The sequence below is a fragment of the Rhamphochromis longiceps genome, linkage group LG10 (genome assembly GCF_057381845.1).
Source record: "Rhamphochromis longiceps isolate RC_006_pf linkage group LG10, R_longiceps_female_GT1.1, whole genome shotgun sequence".
Classification (NCBI taxonomy): domain Eukaryota; kingdom Metazoa; phylum Chordata; class Actinopteri; order Cichliformes; family Cichlidae; genus Rhamphochromis; species Rhamphochromis longiceps.
This window is the reverse complement of record NC_140566.1, coordinates 12221072-12238665: the sequence shown is the minus strand read 5'-3', so window position 1 is coordinate 12238665 and position 17594 is coordinate 12221072. Positions and strand designations below refer to the sequence as shown.

General features: G+C 41.1%; 1 protein-coding gene across 2 annotated transcripts; it reads right to left on the bottom strand.

Moving 5' to 3' along the window:
* Positions 1-1965: 1965 nt before the first annotated feature.
* Positions 1966-13602, bottom strand: esrra (estrogen-related receptor alpha). Of its 2 annotated transcripts, XM_085420194.1 has the most exons (8): positions 13342-13602; positions 11590-11692; positions 5315-5698; positions 4753-4869; positions 4533-4646; positions 3477-3644; positions 2838-3107; positions 1966-2378 (listed from the first exon to the last, which is right to left on the bottom strand). In XM_085420194.1, exons 3-8 carry the CDS (start codon positions 5691-5693, stop codon positions 2125-2127), a joined length of 1302 nt encoding a protein of 433 aa, XP_085276320.1. In that variant the 5' UTR covers positions 5694-5698; positions 11590-11692; positions 13342-13602; the 3' UTR covers positions 1966-2124. The 2 variants fall into 2 exon arrangements, with proteins under 2 accessions (XP_085276320.1, XP_085276321.1); XM_085420195.1 differs by lacking the exons at positions 11590-11692; positions 13342-13602 and adding an exon at positions 10484-10640.
* Between the last annotated feature and the right edge of the window lie 3992 nt (positions 13603-17594).

The following is a 17594-nucleotide window of genomic DNA, read 5'->3' as shown; positions in this document are numbered from 1 at the left end:
AGAAACAAATGAACTGCGGGACATTCGGTATGCCCACTACCCACTTTTTAAAACTGACAACAGATCACGAGTTACATTTGTCTCCACAGTTTGTTTGTTTTTGGCCATCTGGCTTACTCTGCCTCCTGAGGTAGCCTTCTGTAGCCTCACCATGCCACCGGACCTATAGAGCCAAGTAAATTGATCCCTAAAATCACAATCAACCTCAGACGACACACACCTGTTTACATTAAAAACACAATCAGCATTCACTTTATCCAACCCCACAACAGTGTGTTTACAATGTAAATAAAATACCCTTAAATCCTAAAAAGGAAATTGTATGAAAAAAAGAGAAAAAAAAAAAAGAAGCAAGTTTCAAGTCTTTACAAATTTCAGTACACTGTGAGCTGCACAAATAAAATTATAATTGGGGGTGGGTGGTTTTCTCACATTTGCTGGCTTTTTTTTTTGTTTTTTGTTAGTTTTTTTTTGTTAAAATGTCCACTACAAATTGCATGTTTCTGTTTATTTCAGTGGAATTGTACATGGCTAAAAGATTAATGGCCCTTTTGGCCACTAAATATTATTTTTAGGGATCTGATTTTATTATCCGACACTGTAGCTTTGCATCGCATGGAAAGCTTACTACAGTGATCATTTATGCTGTAAATATACAAACCTGCTGAACAGTAAGCAGGACTTCCACACATCCAAAAGGGAAGATGTTGCATTTCTTGTTGCCCTAAGCCCATAATTGGGCACTTGCAAAAGTTCAACAGATCAGCTGATCTCATATAAAAGCATCTGAGATCTATGCAACATTCTTCACCACTGCAGAAAAATGCAGCAATGTCTCAACGTACACGTATCAATCATACAAATTAGTGTTACACATCACAGCCCACAAATCAAACAGGACAGACCTTTTCTTTTTTTCTTCAAAAACACACCTGCTGAAGTCAAAAACTGTGATTCTAGTGGAGTAGAGAGGGCAGTATACTTTTTTTTTTTTTTTTTTTTAAAAAGCAGATGAGGCATTTCTTTTCTAATCGCTCGTTGCCACACTAGCTTTAATGTCCAAGAGCCGTGTTCGTCCCTGATCTCAGTGTAGCTCATTGGTTTCGACTGCATACGAACAAACACACATGCTTGCTTGGATGGAAGCCTTTTTTTGTGTGTGCCAGTAGGATTTACATACAACACTTTACATATAAATTAACTTCCAAGCGGAGCATTTTATGTGCATACAGTCTTCATATACACTCCTCCTGGACTGTGAATCCATTGCACAAACTTGTAAAAAGACAGCTGCACTCACACCAGCGGCTTCCGCTTCACAATTTAATCCCCAAAGTGCTGCAGTTTTTTCTCAAATGTTTTTTTTGTTTTGTTTTTTTTAAATGTACTCATTTGGCTTCCCTGACCAAACCGGTTTCTACTAGAAGCTCGATTTTTTTGTTGTTTTTTTCTAAAAAGCAGCGCTTGGGGTCCCAAGAGTGAAGTACTACTAATCGAGGCATACAAATAGATGTCTCACCATTTGATCCACATTTTGAATGTGACAGACAATATTCGAGTCGTTATATTGCTTTTAACATATTGCAAGAAATTCCTATGACTTGCCTACAACGGCACACTAAACTATAGTAAATACAAGCACTTAGTGTGCACTTTATTCTGACCCCTTGTTGGACTCTCAAGCATTTTGCCGGGTATGTTATTATGGCTTTTCATGAGCAGATGTAGTACTATTTTTAAGTTCAAAAGCCACATGGTTGCAGTCTGTTATTCGGTACCTACATGTTGTTCTTCAGTGGTTAAGTAACTGCAGGTTGATGCTGTGAAGAAACATGCCGTGAAACGGTTAGAACTAAGAAATATTCTGGCATTTGTGTTAAATGTTCTCACGTGAAGAGCTTTTTACTGAACTCTGACAGTTACATCATTCTGTAAATGGCCAATTTCCACTTCACATTATTTTCCTTTCTTCCTGTGGCCTAAAGGAGATAATGATCGTTTCCTCATTATTAATTCTGAAATGAAAGCTGTCCTTTTCCATAAAACACACATCCACTCTTGAAGAGTAGCTCTCTGTTTGGGGCTTTCTCTGAATCCACTCTACTCCTGCTCCTGCGTTTCTCTCTAGGGGGAGTCCATCATGGCTTCCAGCATCTCCAGGAATAGTTTGTGCATGGGCACCCCACCCCGGGTCTTGATGCTGTAGAAAGTGGTCAGAGCACGGCCAGCAGTCTGTCGGAGGAGAGGCAACGTTAAAAGAAGACGTCCTGCCCGCTGGGGGTCGTCTGGGCGCCGCTGACATTCCATCTCCAGCAGGGCCTGGTGGAGGAGGTCCCGCAGCTTCTGCACGGCCTCCATGTCCTCGATGTAAACAGAGTCTGACAGAACAACAGGGAGCACATGGTGAGGGAGTGTGGAGGGTGCTGAAATGTTCTCAGCTTTTGTCACAGAAAGAGAGGCTGCCTTGCCCGGTAATTGACTACAAACAAACTAATGTCAGTTGTTATTTATTCAACAAGCAGGGCCTGTAGTTAGCACTCATTGTAGGTGGACCTCTGAGGGACAACTACATAAAGGTTATGAGATGGGTAAACAAATCGCATCATATTTACACTACAGAGAGATCATTTGTGAGTTATTCAGCTACAGTGCGGATACCTGCAAGAAAGCAGAAGACTAGCCTTTAAAACTGGGAATATACAGTGTTACAGTGCACCTACCACTACAAGCTACAACAAAACGCTTCATAAGATGCGAGAAGTAAAGGATGTGTCAAAATACTGAATTCTGATTTATATGTTCCCATAGCTGCTTGTCTGCAGCTGCAGTAAAAGTACCTGAGTTGGTGAGTGCGATGGCTTTTAGCATGACAAATTCCTCCCGGTCCACGTTAAGGGCACGGAATCGGCGAGCGAGCTGACTAATAGCTGCATTAAGCTCTGTCAGTCCGGCTGCACGTGACATCTCCTCGTCAAGGACAAAGTCCTCTGCGAACACCACCTCGTCCTCACAGCCGAGCGAGCGGTACGCTACGCCCAGCACGAGCACCTCCAGCCACACTGACTGCAGCACTGACATCTGGTCTGCCAGAGACAGAGACAAGAAGCCTGCAGGAGAAAGCACAAAGAAAGGGACACATTTAAATGGAGGATGATGGGTTTACTGGTACCAAGCTCCAAATAATGGTTTAGATATTTTAACCAGCTTCATATGGGAATAAATAATTTCATCTGAGCTCTTAGAATAAGGTCCTCGTCTCTTGACATTAAATGCACACTGATTTGTTTTGACTGTACATTTTCTTTAAATTTATTCAGCCTTTAGAGCCACGCTCATGCAGGCCATTCATAACAACAACAATCAATATTCTAGTCATGGTGTGACTGATGCTCTTCAGCGAGCCTGGAAGTCTCTTCCGCTGTTGCCATGCTATTGCTGCCTCTCCTCCCCTCCTTTATTCTCTCTGCATCTCTTACCAGGAATGTGTTTGGCCCAGCCGATGATCACAACCAGCTCACGGTCAGCCAGGTCACAAAGGGTGGTGAGCGTACGCTGGGCCGTGTCCGGCTGCAGAGGGTCGGGCATGGCAAATAACTTTTCTGGCTCTGCTACTAGAAGGTGGGACACGATGATGTTGGAGGAATCTGTCACAAAAACACACAACAAACAATGCATTAATTACTGTATACATTCAGACATGTTGATACCCACAACATCAGCACTGTCATTATCTAAACAAACGCATTCAGATATATTTTGATGATCTCCATTACTCTTCACTGTATTATACGCAGCGCTCTATGTACAGTATATAAATATGGATTTTAAAAATAGGCTTAGGATCTGCCAGCTTTGCCTGCTGCTTATGATCATTATTCTATGTTTATACCACAGCCAGATTCATGTAGCTTGAACAATCCAGGTCAAATTACATTAAATTAAAATCATTACAGAGCCAAAGCTTTTCCTGACCTGCTGATTTAAAGAGTGAAGACTAACAGTGAACCACATCAGGCACTAGGGGGAGCTGTGTTGTAGCTAATTCCAGTTTATTCCAGTTTTGTGTGTTGCTTTTATTTTCTGAGGAGCTTTCCTTTAAAACTTTACATTTTTAAGGGGAAAATTGTTCATTTCCAAACACATAAATCCACATTTTAACGTTAACTCAGTGCAAAGGGGAAAAAAATCTCCCAAATTAACCAAATCCATCTGTATTTCTCCCTTTTTTCTACATCACTATCTTTCATCTTCTTTCAACTTCTTGTCATGAGTAACTTACTCCTGGCCCGGGCTGCGCTCTGCCTGTTAGTGATATGCAGTAGACATTTCTGTGAAATTTAGTCACCATCAGTGTAAGAATTCACGAGTTATAGCCAAAAAAGTGTTTCATGTTGCCACGGTGACCTATGACCGACTACTAATCAGTGCATCCTTGACTCGAAGGGAACTTTTGTGCCACATTTGCAGAAACTCCTTGAAGGCTATTTCATGACACACACAAAAAAAGCATAATACAATTTATCAAAGCTCACTTTTTTCGCTCTCCTTTGTCAGCGGTAGAGGAGCACTCTGGTATGTTGCATTCTCCACTTCTGGGCGTCTTTTGTACTTCTGCCTTCCACCCCTGACCCTGTCCAGACGAACTCCTACATTGTGCAAGAATCAGCAGTTCTCGTTTAGGTCAGCAATAAACTAAGCAACTGCACAATAATGAACATATTGGAATAATAATCAAAGTCTGGTCACACTCACCCTCTTTAAGCATGCCTACTTTCAAGCACTTGGTGAAGCGGCATGCCTGGCAAGCCTTTCTGCGCCTTTTAGTGATTTCACACTCATTTGATGCTGGACAGCTATATTCAATGTTACCTATATGAAGAAGCAGAAAATGTTAATCTCAACGAATGTACAAATAAATTCGCGAAGAAGCAAGTGCCTATACTCTCTCTTATCTTTCAACCACACACACATTCTGCTATTCCTCTTTTTTTATGTCCTACACTCCGACTATACCAATCCTCATACAGAGGTGTGACAGTGATTTTGTTACACTCTCTGGAAAGTTACAGAAATAATGTCAGGAGTTCATGAAGGTCCCAGAAACAAGCAACAATATGAAAGATTTTCAAAACTGCATACATTTCTTGTTTTTTGGGACAAAATAGCTTTTTTTTTTTTTGGAAAATCAATGAGAAGTTTTAGCGGTATTCTAGAAAACAAATACGTGTTTTATACTCTATGTTTTGTTGTGAAAACATTTAAACACATTTAAAGTGCTTTACCTGTCACTAAAGCAAACTTTACCACAACACACCTTGAATGGTTCTCTTGAAGAATGCTTTACAGGCCTCACACGATGCAACACCATAATGGTAACCTGAGGCCACATCCCCGCAAACGAGACACAGCCTCTTGGGAAGCGTGCTCAGGGCGTACTTGCATCGACCTGCCCCATTTCCAGCGGAGCCCTCCTCTGCCCCATCGCCACCCTCATCCTTGAAATGGCAACGCAGAGCTGGTGTGTACAGTGGCGGGGAGTAACGTTTAACGTTGTCTCCTCGGGTCACTCCGCCTCCGCTATGAGAAGAATCTGAGGAGGCCCCGCCAGGGCTGGTCCGACCTCCCCCGCCTCCCTCTGGACTACTTGGTTCTGCCTTTATGTAGACATCTGACCGACGCTCACGGGAAGACATGATGTCTGCAGGGCAAAAGGAAAAAGAAATGTCAAAGTAAATAATAGCACAGAGACTTTTAACTCACATCTATATCTCTGAGAAAATCATCAGTCACAGATTTTCATGATAACAAACAAAAGTAATAAAATGATAAAGCAAAGAAAAAAAGGATGTAAATAAACATCTCAGTAGTGTAGTGCCCCTTCATGGGCTACAACACTTTACCATATTCCCACCCCAGTCTTTAGTCCTTCTTAAAGCTTTTTAAACCATCAAACTGTTTGCACTACTGTGTGGGATTTGTGATGGTTTGAGCATAAACACTGTAATCAGAAGGAAACAGGCAGCAGAGAGAAAAACATTTCAAGTTGTGGTGATGCAAATGCTGCTTTAATCTACTATCAAATTAACCTCAACTAACCTTCCCTAAACTAAATGGTAAATGGACTGATTCATATATAGCACTCTTCTACTCTGAGCACTCAAAGCACTTTTCACAACTTGCCTAATTCACCCATTCTCACAAGCAGTTTTTTTCTATGCTCTTTCTATCCAACATTTACACTCTGATGGATGCATCTTGCCCAAAGATGTTTGACCTGCACCACCAACCTTCTGATTAGTAGGAGACCTGCTCTACCACCTGAGCTATATATGTATGTGTGCTTAAAAGTACAGTGTGTAAAATCTTACAGCAGATTGTAGCTCACAGTCTACAATTGCTGTAATCAGACTTTTGCATAATCTTAGCCACTGTAGGACAAAGACATTAAAACACATTACGTTTAGACTGTACCCCATAACAGCAGCCATTATGGGGAAACGCAGAGCATCTGGGAACATGTTTCTTCTACTGTTGCTGCATAAAAACATTTTTGTACAAACTAAATTTGAATATATTTAAATAATATCGACACTTGGAAAGAAATCAGGAATGAAAAACTGATAAGTGTCAATGAAATATTTTCTAGAATTTTACATTTTTTCCCTCCAGTCATCTCAAACACTCTTGTCGCCGTTCATCTGTAGAGAGTACAGGGTGTCACTTTGTTGTCTACCCAGATGTCAATATGTGCCCGTGTCTATTTATTCTGAATGATTAAAACTTTGTAAAATGAGTCTATTAGGAATCTGTAATTCAGTGAAATGTACTTCTGCCCAATAAAAGCAACACCGAGTATCGCTGTTAAGAATGTCCTGAACTTTTCTGTCAGTACGCGCTGCTGTTTTTGTTTGTCTGTCAGCTGGCATAAGTGAATGTTTCTTTGAAGAGGATCAAATATTTCTGAACTCATACATGACATGAGAATGTACTCACACTGTTTATCAGAGAGAAAGTGCAATCTTTAGGACACTCAAGCCTAACATTAGCTGACACAGCGTTAGCTTTTAACCAGTTGTTGTTGTTGTTGTTGTTTAGCCAGCTCGTCGCCAGCTATCCAGAGACGGGAGGGTCATCTGCTGACAGATTAGACCCCTGACTTCAGCTCAGGAGATGAGGCTTGAATGAGAAGCAAGGGGATATTTTACCCAGATGCCAGTGGTGTTGTCTCTTTCATTTGTGTTTTCACTTCTTTGGTCAAGGGGACCCCCGCTCAGATGATGAAACATAAGTATGAACCTTCCTATTTGGAGTCTGAGGATGCAAACATAAAATAAACTGTCCCTCCAAATGCTTATGAGTTCTCCCTTCCTCAACCTTTGACATTCTACATATGTGGCTGGTCCTCTACATACATACAAGAAAATGCCATTTGGCTTCTCACACAATTTAAAATACATCCTCCACCAATTAAAACAATTAATTAATTCAAGCACTCCGCAAATCAATGCCTGAACATGTGACTGCATGAGCCAACTGCAGCTGCACCTGGCAGCTCGAAGTTTCCTGGACTAGTCTGGATGTGTAACACTTCATTAAATGGCTGATGCACAACAAATATTTAAATGTCTGGCACAGCAGAAAGCAGATAATCATCTAGTGACTAGAATTACTCCCTACTTTAGAGAGGTTAATCAAAAATAAATCATATTCAGCAACACAACTTATTCAACCACAAACTGCAGTATGCACAGACATGAAGGCCAAAAATAAATGAATAAATAGTGCAATGGTTGCTGCAGTGAACTTTCCAACATCAACTCAGCCATCCTTAAAAGCGAGCCTTTACCGAGCCTCAGCAAATCCATCCCCACACTGAAATCATCAAAGTAATCACGTTCCATTTGGCTAAAGGCGTGTGTCCACCAAACACTGTGAGTAAGCAAGACTTCAGGAAAACGGTCACCATAATGGACAAAAGAGCGATTCTTGAAGTAGTAATACCTGACGAGTATGTGAAACATTACTGGGGAAAAAGAAAGGGTTTATCTAGTTCTTTGAGTTTTATTCGCATCCATCATGCAGGTGCAATGAATTAAGTAAAAAACTTCATACTATTTGTCATCAAAGATTGGTTTGTGAACATTAACAAACAGGAATGTGGTGCAACACAAAAGTGAAATCAGTGGCCTGTTCATTTAGTAGTTTTTTTTTTTAAATGTTTCTTCTAAAAAAACACACTGAATTTAGATAAATAAGTAGGTCCAATTTTATTTTGACACAAAGATTTGTACAAACGTGAAATGAAATGCATGAAAGTGCAACAAAAATATTGTCAACGATCTTAATGAATAATTATGACAAATAATCATGACCTTAATGCTGAACAAAATAATCATGATCATCATATTGGCCATAATCTTGCCTTCTAAAGATATTAATGAAAGCTATCAAAAACACGTCGCACCTAATAGAACTACACCTCTGTCATATTTCAAGTCATTAAGATGTCTAAGGTGAGTGAATGGAGGCCACTGTGCTATAAAGAAGTCACTCAATCACATAACTTGTATTCAAATAAGTAAGCAAAAGTAGTAGTCTGTAGTTCTAACTTAAATTATGCTAGCAAAAATAGTAAACATGTTATATTTGGGATGTTTATGAATCTCAATACAAGCGTATAAAAAAGTTAATGAGTCTCAGTACACAGTCGAGATGGCACTCCAGCGAAGGAGAGAAGTACGCAGAAGATGTTGTTTGACATAAAAAATGAAAGAGAAGATTCAATTACCCAAGTGAACATGCACTTCTAATACCAAAATCTGCATCTCTGTGAGTAATTCTGTGTAATGCTTTTAAGCTCAACTTAGTTTTAAAGCCAAATGTCAGGGTTCTTAATGTCAACCATCCATATAAAATAAGACAATCAGCTTAAGAGCAGTCTGATCTCTGACATATAATGTAATAATATCAATGGGGCATCTGAGGTTTCTCGTCTTTATGTAACTTAACAAACTGGTGGGCGAGTGTTTGCATGCACAAACTGACCACCGCTTTGCCCAGCCCAAGCGAGGGTCATCAATTCAGAAGAGAGCGGATCACGCCTGTATTTAATCACTATAAAGACAGACAGTTGATAAATTGCCACCAAAACACTCTTGACATGTTTTATTATTCTACCTGAAACGAACTTTGTTTTCTTGATTTGAATTGCGAAATTGAGAAAGTAACCGTAACGTGAGCATGAACTGTCTCTTAGCTTCACCTCTTAAGCATTAATGCAGACCCTTACTTGAATGACTGTGTTAATAGATCACTGCGTGAGGACGTTGAGGAGGATTTCTGCAGTCTAAATAGCCTCAATCCAGTTAAGTCCTCAGTTTCTCTTGCACACATAGTAGCAATCTACTGCAATTATCCAACATTTTTCTATTTGTTTATCAGGTGGGCTGATAATCCACTCAAGTCTCGTATAATTACAAAACATGTGACTGTGACAACAAAAACAGTGAAGATTCTGAGGCTTTTTGTGATATAATCAATAAACATCAGTCCTGGGCTGGTCAGCTTTGAGTGGTTTATCTCTGTCAGTTTAAAAAATTACTACTAATTACTACTGTGTCAATAATAAACAGCCTCTTGTTCAGACATATTTAACATCAAACTGCACTTCTAAGACATGACCATCAGAAAAGACCTTTCTGTCTTTGCTGATGGGAACCACTGAGAACAGAACAGAGAGCCTCAGACTGAAAGCACACTATGAGAAAAACAGTCAGAGTTAGTCAGTCCTACTAACAGTGTCAGTAGGTACTTCCCAAGCAAGTAAGCCTTTATCATACTTATTGCTGCAGCAGATAACCCAATCCTATGGTTGCTGGCATACAATTTTCTTTGGAGTTTGCCCTCTCTGTATATGAGAGCTGTTTGGCAAGCCTCGGACACGTCAAAGAAACTTATCCTGTTTAAGGTTTAGCCTACCTGGACTCACTGAAAGCTCAGTTAATCGCTCAACCAGACAGTACCAGTAGTAGCACATAAACACAGATACTGAACAGTGTCATTTGGCTTTGCTCGGACTTGAGTCAGATCATCAGGTCACCATGTGCACCCGCTGGCCAATTCGACTTCTTCTTTGGGAAATGTCGGTTTCTTCATAGAAAATGTTAACAAGCATGCGATGATAGCTCTCTGGTTACTCATTGATTCGACTAAAGCAGCGCGTAAAACCTAAAGAGGTCTGCTAAATAGCTCTGTTATCTACTTTATCAGCCATAGAAACGCGTGGTGTTTGCTGTAAACTAATTCCAGCGTGTTTGGTGTAACGTTAGCATGAGCTAGCTTCAAGAGTAGCGAATACATAAATGATAACTGTATGTTAGCTAACTAGGCTAGCTAGCCTACGTTAATCCTGACTATCCAGCTCTCTCCCCCTAGGGCCGAGGTTTATTTTGGTCACTCTAACCCGGACTAGGCTGCATCTTACCTGAGCGGTGACTAGAGCAGCACTGAACGATAAGTCTCCCCACGGTGTGCTATCATGACACAGATCCAGCAGAAAAATCAGTATCCAGACCACCAGCTCCTGCTAGCTCGTGCTGGCTATGTGCGGAGATGGGCCGGCCTACAATCGGCTTTCCCTAACAGCTGGGAGGCGATGCAGGCTAAGCACATAGTAACACTTTCACACTGTCATCTGACTAAAGCGTGTTTGTAAATGTCTCATTTTAAAAGTTAAGCGTCATATATTTACTATATTTTTTGAATGGAGTAAAGGAAGATCCCAAATTATACTGATCAAATATAAGATGCTTCATTGCCAGCTGGAAATCTGATTGGCATTGTCAGAATTATAAGTTAGCATTGTTAATGAAGGATGCAATTAAACTTCTAAACTGTAATATATATTATTTTTGATCAAATGTTTCAGCTTGCTTAAACTAACAACAAAGTTACAATAATCTAGGGGAAGACAGCTAAACTTTTAGCTCCTGGTGTTACACACAAATGTATACTGCTGAAGATGTGTTTCCCCTCACACAGTATCCCCAAAACAAAAAAGAAATTTAAAGTGTCACTGAAGAGCCACAGGCTGATACATTAATTGTTCTTTCTTTCTGTCATCTATCCGCCTCTTGCCCCTCCCTAACCCATATTTTCTGTTTGCAGAGCAATCACGGCCTGTCGTTTCAAGTTTGTGCCCTCATGATATAATTTCGACAACAGACCAAGAGAAGTATCTGTGTTTAGCTGATGAGCCTGCTTTTCTCAAACAGGAACATGTCCTGGAAAGTGTATGACTGCAACAAAACCATCATAATATACGGGTAACATATATAAGTAATGAAAAATACGGTTGTGGCACTGTAACATTATTTTCTGTTGTTTTTACTCAGCCTCAATCCTTCTACAAACTTGCTCATATCTGTGCATGTCCTAAAGGCGTCAGCTGAAAGTCTACCACAAAGTCTACCTTTATAATGACTGAATTGTGAGGAAAAAGAGGCACTTGTTAACACATAATCCCAATTGAAACACGGCATAACGGTGTAACATTTCATCAACATAAAAGGTGACGTAGGAACAGCTTACCTGTTTGGTGACCTGGAGCTTGAAGCCTGTGTATGTCTCACTCCAGAAGACAGCTCAGTAAAATGATATTGCTGTGGGCTGAAGTCTGCAGTTACCGGGACACCTGCGAAGCAAGCAAACGCTTCTGAGAGTATTCCCAAAACTTGCAGCCAAGCCAAAGAGTTTGCTTTTCATGTTTGCCCTTTGTGCTTTGAATGGTCAAATCCCCACAAGGACACCGCGTCCGGCCTCATAATGACCATAATGTATGCAAACTCGCAGCAAATGATTGGCAGGCTCCTAACAATAACTGTGGAGCTAATCTTCACATGATCCAGAGGAAGCATGTGCTCTGCCAACAGTTTTTGTTTCTTCTCTAATGAGGCGTATGGATACACCTAAAACCAACTGTCTTTCCAAAAATACATAACCCAGCCTATCTATCCAGATTTTTACACACACTGCTCATACCCTCCCCCTTTACACTGCGTGACACACTCCAAAGGTCACAGTCACAGGAATGCTTGAAGGGCAGACAGAGAAAAGCCAACACCTTGTCTTTCAGTCATACAAAGTTATAAACTTAAGTTTGGTGATAAAGCTATGTAAATAATTAAATTACTTAGGCTTAAAAACAAACACAAAAACCCCAAATGGAATAGTATTCCAGCTTGTTGTTAAAGTCTAAATATGACTGTTAAAAAAATGCCATATCCCAAAAAAGGACACCTATTTTAAGCAACTTTAAAAGTGTGCAAGGCTCTTATATATGAAAACAAACTGAGATGCTTTTCCCATTTTGTCTGGAGGTTAAAACAGCTGACAATTTCATTTTTATAAGTCGTTTCAGTTTCAGACTCTAATCCCAGTAGACTGTTGCACCCAAACAGCTCCTTGTCATAAATGGATTTCCAAGTACACTTTCTATTACATAAGCAAAAAGTCAAATATCACACCTCGACAAGCTCCTTATGTCTTCAACCGTTTAAAGCTTTCTTATCGTGGTTTTGTCAGGGGCAAGGTCTCCGTCAGTGACACGGCATCACATTCACAGACGCGACACTAAACTCAGTTTAAGGGTTTTAAATGCGGCGCACTGTGGAGACAGGGAGAACAGCACCCAGGGGTGACCTTGCCTTACTGATCTCGGACCGGTGAAAGGTTAATTGCCGAAGTGGATTATGCCTTAAGATCAGGGATCTCAATCCTGGCCCAGGAGGCTCGACAACTTACATAGTTCGGTGTGTTAAAACCGAGAGAAATATAACTCGGGAGATTAAAATACACAGAAGAGAAGTTAAAGTGTGAACAACTGAAGAAGAAGTGCCGGAGGGGCATTCTGCACATGAGAACTTGCTGTTTAAGTAACAGTATGCAAGAAAGAAAAACAGAAGAAAACACTTATCATCTGCATGTTGGTCTTTATTTTCTACATTAACGAGTGTGGCTTACTGGTGACTAGAGTACTAACCACCAACGACTCCTCTAGCATTTATTGAAGCATGAATTAGTCCCAAGGTATACATGTGTTATAAGCTTGAAATATGGCGTGCACTGCAAATTATCCCACAGTGTAGGCTATTAACTATTTTCCGGCTCGTGTCCCATAGCCCCATTAACGTGGTCAGGCGAACTTAGAGCTCTTTCGGGCAAATCGTGCATGCACATCAGGCTGTCGTCAAGACAGCTGCCACGTCCAAAAAACACTAATAATGGGCAAAACACCCCATGTGTGCTCAACCTCGGAAGTGTAGGCTAAGACAAGATACTTACTAGGAAATGTAAAAACATCACGGGGTCGTTTTTGTTCTTAAATATTTGAGGTCAGTCAAGTCTTTGCGGATTGCAAGTCCACTGGCAGTTGAACTGGATTAATGGCGCCGTAAGAGCCTCGCGACGTTTCTCACATCGCATCACGATGTTAGCATGTAAAAAGGGAGATAACAACAACCGGCGACACAATGTCTTCGCCCGGCTGTTCGGCTCCGTCCACTGCTGTTAAAAAATTCCCGTCTTCGCCTTCCACAACTGAGGTTGTAGCTGAACCTTAGCGTCAAGTCTCCAACAAAAACAGCATCCACATCCGGTAAGAGTATTTCACAGCAAAACTCCGTCGACATATTAAACCTTTCAAACATTTACCAAGCGGGAAGATGACCAAAAATAAAAAATAATCCAGTACAAAAGTCTCCCTCCTTTCCGTCAAATCCGTAACACATTTTAAAAAAGATAGAGACGCTGATATTCTTAAAACGAACTCTAAATGCTGCTTTTATTTTAACAGTTCAACTTCCGGCACACCTCTGGCTTTCTTCCGCGCATTTGACGGAACTCAGTGACGTAGCCTGGATCTCGTGCCTGCTCTCCTCCCTCTGCCACAATTTGCGTCCACTGGGTCTCCGTTACGTCTGCACGCACCTACAACCCGCGTCATCCGCATTTTAATAAGGGCCTGCAACTCGTGAAAAAAATATGACCCACTCCACGTTAATTCGCGTACAGTCAAGGTGTATTCATTCATTTAGTCGAGCTGCTTCAAAGTGCTGATTTCAGACCATTGAGTGCTTTTTATAGCAGTGAACCCTTCCACACTAAAGAAAAAAACCCCACGGCTTTCATATTTGCTGTGAGATTAAAAACACGGGTCTGTTGTATTATTATACGTTTTGTGGCCTATATTCAGAAAGCCTTTATGCTTAAAACACCATAACGAAAATGGCTTTCTGCAACATGCTTTATTATTATAATTATCACATTAGCTATAGGGCACAAAATGAGGCTGCATGTCCTTTCCAGGACACCTCTGTGGAAAATGTAGTCATGCTTTTGGTCTTGTGACGCTGACCCGTCTCACTCCGCCGCTGCACAGCATCTGGACATGAGCCAAGGAAGAAGAGATGAGGAGAGCTGTTCCAAGGGTTGAGAAAGTAAAATAATTAAAGGATAGTAGTCTGAATTAAAAAAAAGGAAAGAAAAGAAAAATACTTGCTTGGAATACAAAGTTCGCCCCCTGTGTTATCCTGTATGGGCTTTTGTGTAAGCCTGCTCTACCAAGGTTCACTTTATTTGGCAATTTTATTATACAGCAAAGAAAACAAACGATTTTCTTTTGTCAAACTTAGAAGCCTCCTGCTTCTAGAAATAGTCTGCTGCCCCCTGCGCTCCCCAACACGCCTGGCAACAGCTGGCATTAAGAAAGCAGAGGAGTTGTCACGAAAGAGTTGAAAAGCTTTTCTACTGGTGTGGTGAAAGTGGAGAGGAGGGGGAGGAAATCAAGAAAGACAAAGAAATCGGAGTAACCATAGTAGCCTATTATTTAGATATCTCCACCCCAAAGCTGCCCGGCGTGATCCGGCTCTAATTATAGCCCAGTATACGTTGGTTTCAACTGAAGCAGTGAGCGCTGTGTCCGAGGTGCGGGACAGCAGGCTCGCTGTGGTTACATAGATGCGGCGCGCTCGCGGGCAGGATTTTCGTGGCGCGCGCCTCACAGGGAAAACTGACGGCGGTGTCACTGCGACCTTGAAGCAAGGTCATTCAGCCTGTGCTGCAGAGACTGCAATTCTTCTGCGGGACTGCATCACACTGCTGCAGACTCTGCATTATCCGGTTGGAGGCGAAACCCGTCATGCTATGTTCGTTAGATTTGCGCACAAATCTGTTTAAAGCGTTTTGTACGATTGTGTTTAGCGTAATAATATAGGTCTAAACACGTGACTGCGCATTGAGTGTGGATGTGCGGGAATCAGAAACCTAAAAAAGAAATAGAAAAAAACACAGTGAATGCCAGATGGGGTCCCTGCGGGTGCTCCTCATAGGGGGTCATGACCTGAGACAGGTGTCAGCTGATAGGCTACATAAATTCTAACAAGAAGCTCTTTTTTTCTTTCTGTATCCACAAAAGGCACTGGGCACTGCATTAGTGAGTCATAGCCAGCACGACTGACTGAAAACAGTCTCCACCTATACTACAGACGCTTATTATTAGACTACAGGCTGTAGCAGGCTGATTCCAGAGTGGGGCTGAACTCATTTAGTGCACTTAGATCCACCTTAAAACTTAAAAAAAAAAGAAAAGAAAAGCTGGTCATACAGATTCAGCCATCACCAAAAAATGCAAGAGAGCACAGGGGGAACATTCTCTTCACAGATGTTTTATGCTGCTCTGCTGTGCACATGCCATGTTGTAGTGGTTATGAATAGCAAGGTCAATGTGCGCAAATGTGGGGTGAGATCAGAGAAGGCTGATTTGATTATATGTTCAGGATGGTCATGTGAGTGCTGACTAACTCTGTCAGTTTTGTTTGAAATGACCTGTATCGGACCGTGACTAGAGCTTCAGTGTGTCCTCGTTATGGGGCAGCTTTGGGGATATGTCTCTAACTGACACTACACTACAGTCTGTCTCTTCTTTTTTTAAAAACCTGAATACAGAAAAGCTTACATATTTACAATCCTATAAAATATTTATTTATTTCGATTTTAATTTAGAGTGGAATTATTCTTTAAATCCAGGCCAGTAGTGCTTTAGCCCACCCATGTGGCCACCACTCGACCCCTGGTGGCAGCTCGGGGAAACTGCAGCAGCGGTGCTGATGACGTTATAGCAGCTGAGCAAGTGTCCTCCAGTTAAAGGTCACCCACTGCCACTGCACATCATCGCTGTCTCCTGACTTCCTGATTGCAATGCCAGAACAGTGCCTTTTCTTTTTAGACATCCTGCGGGGAAAGTGTCAGATTTCCAGAGGCCGGTCGACCACTCCGTTGTTTTCTGCGCTCTGCTTACTCACCACGCAGACATGACTGCAGGCTGCAAGTGTGGCATCTAGGTGGTCACAAACAAGCGCACACAGAGGGATAAATTTCAGTTTTCAGTTACAGATTAGATGTGTGAAGTACAGTTGCATCTTTGACATTGAAGGTTTGCGCCACCTGCTGGCCGTGTTTAGAGAGAAACAAGCTGAGGAGGAGGAGGGGTGTGTATCTACATTAGTGACAGTCTCAACTTTTGTGTATCTGATATTTTGTAACATTAAGGTACACCGGCTTTCCTTTAAAAAAAAGGATACATAGAACAAAAGAGCAGCAGTCACACTGTACTGCTGCACTGTGTTTGTCCTTGGTGCCATTTTCAGGTTGAAACAAGCTAGAATTTCAAACAGACTATCATTTACACGAGTCAAATGAGCAGCTACACAGCACATTCTTAAAAGGATAGACTGACAACTCAAAGGTCCATGCTATAATGCTATTTATACACTGCATTATGTGTGATATGCAAGTCTGACAGCGTATGCCTGCTTTTGTCTCCACCAGCCTAACCAGGCCTATAGAATGCATTAAAGTCAATGCTCGAGTTACTTTATCGTGCTTAGAGTGATACTTTTTCTTCTTATTGCTGTTTGTAGCTATATGCCATGTTTTCTGCCAATATGGCTGCACGCTAAATATAAACTTTTACTTCAAATGTGATTATTTTTGACTCTAAACTAAGCATCTGTTCAGTTGAGGAAGAATAAAGTATTCTCAAATCATCCCCTCAAATTAGAAAGTGATTTTTAAAAGCATCTTCATTTTACCAGTGTTTTTTTTTAAACCATTGGTCCTCAATTACCAAACATATACATTAGCCCGTTCTTGCATCATTGTGATGTCATAAATAAATAATGATGAATGATGAATAAATAAAAAGTGTTTTGTACAGTAATCTCTATGTCCTTTTATATGATATATTACTTAATATGTTTATTGAATTACTTTATTTCAAGGTCAACTATGACCTTGGGCGCCAACCATGAAGGTCAAGGTCAAATGCTTAGCCAGCCTAGTTACTCGTGTCCCTCATACAAGGCCTTGTATATTGTGAAGAAGGTTGAAGACCATCCGTAAAAATCGTGGGTATTATAAAGTTTTTACTGAATTTCACATTGACTGAATTTTCACCAAAATGAAATCACCTTGAGCTGTTTCCTGTATCTACCATCACACAGAAATTGGAAATGATATCTGGTAAACTGTGGACACTA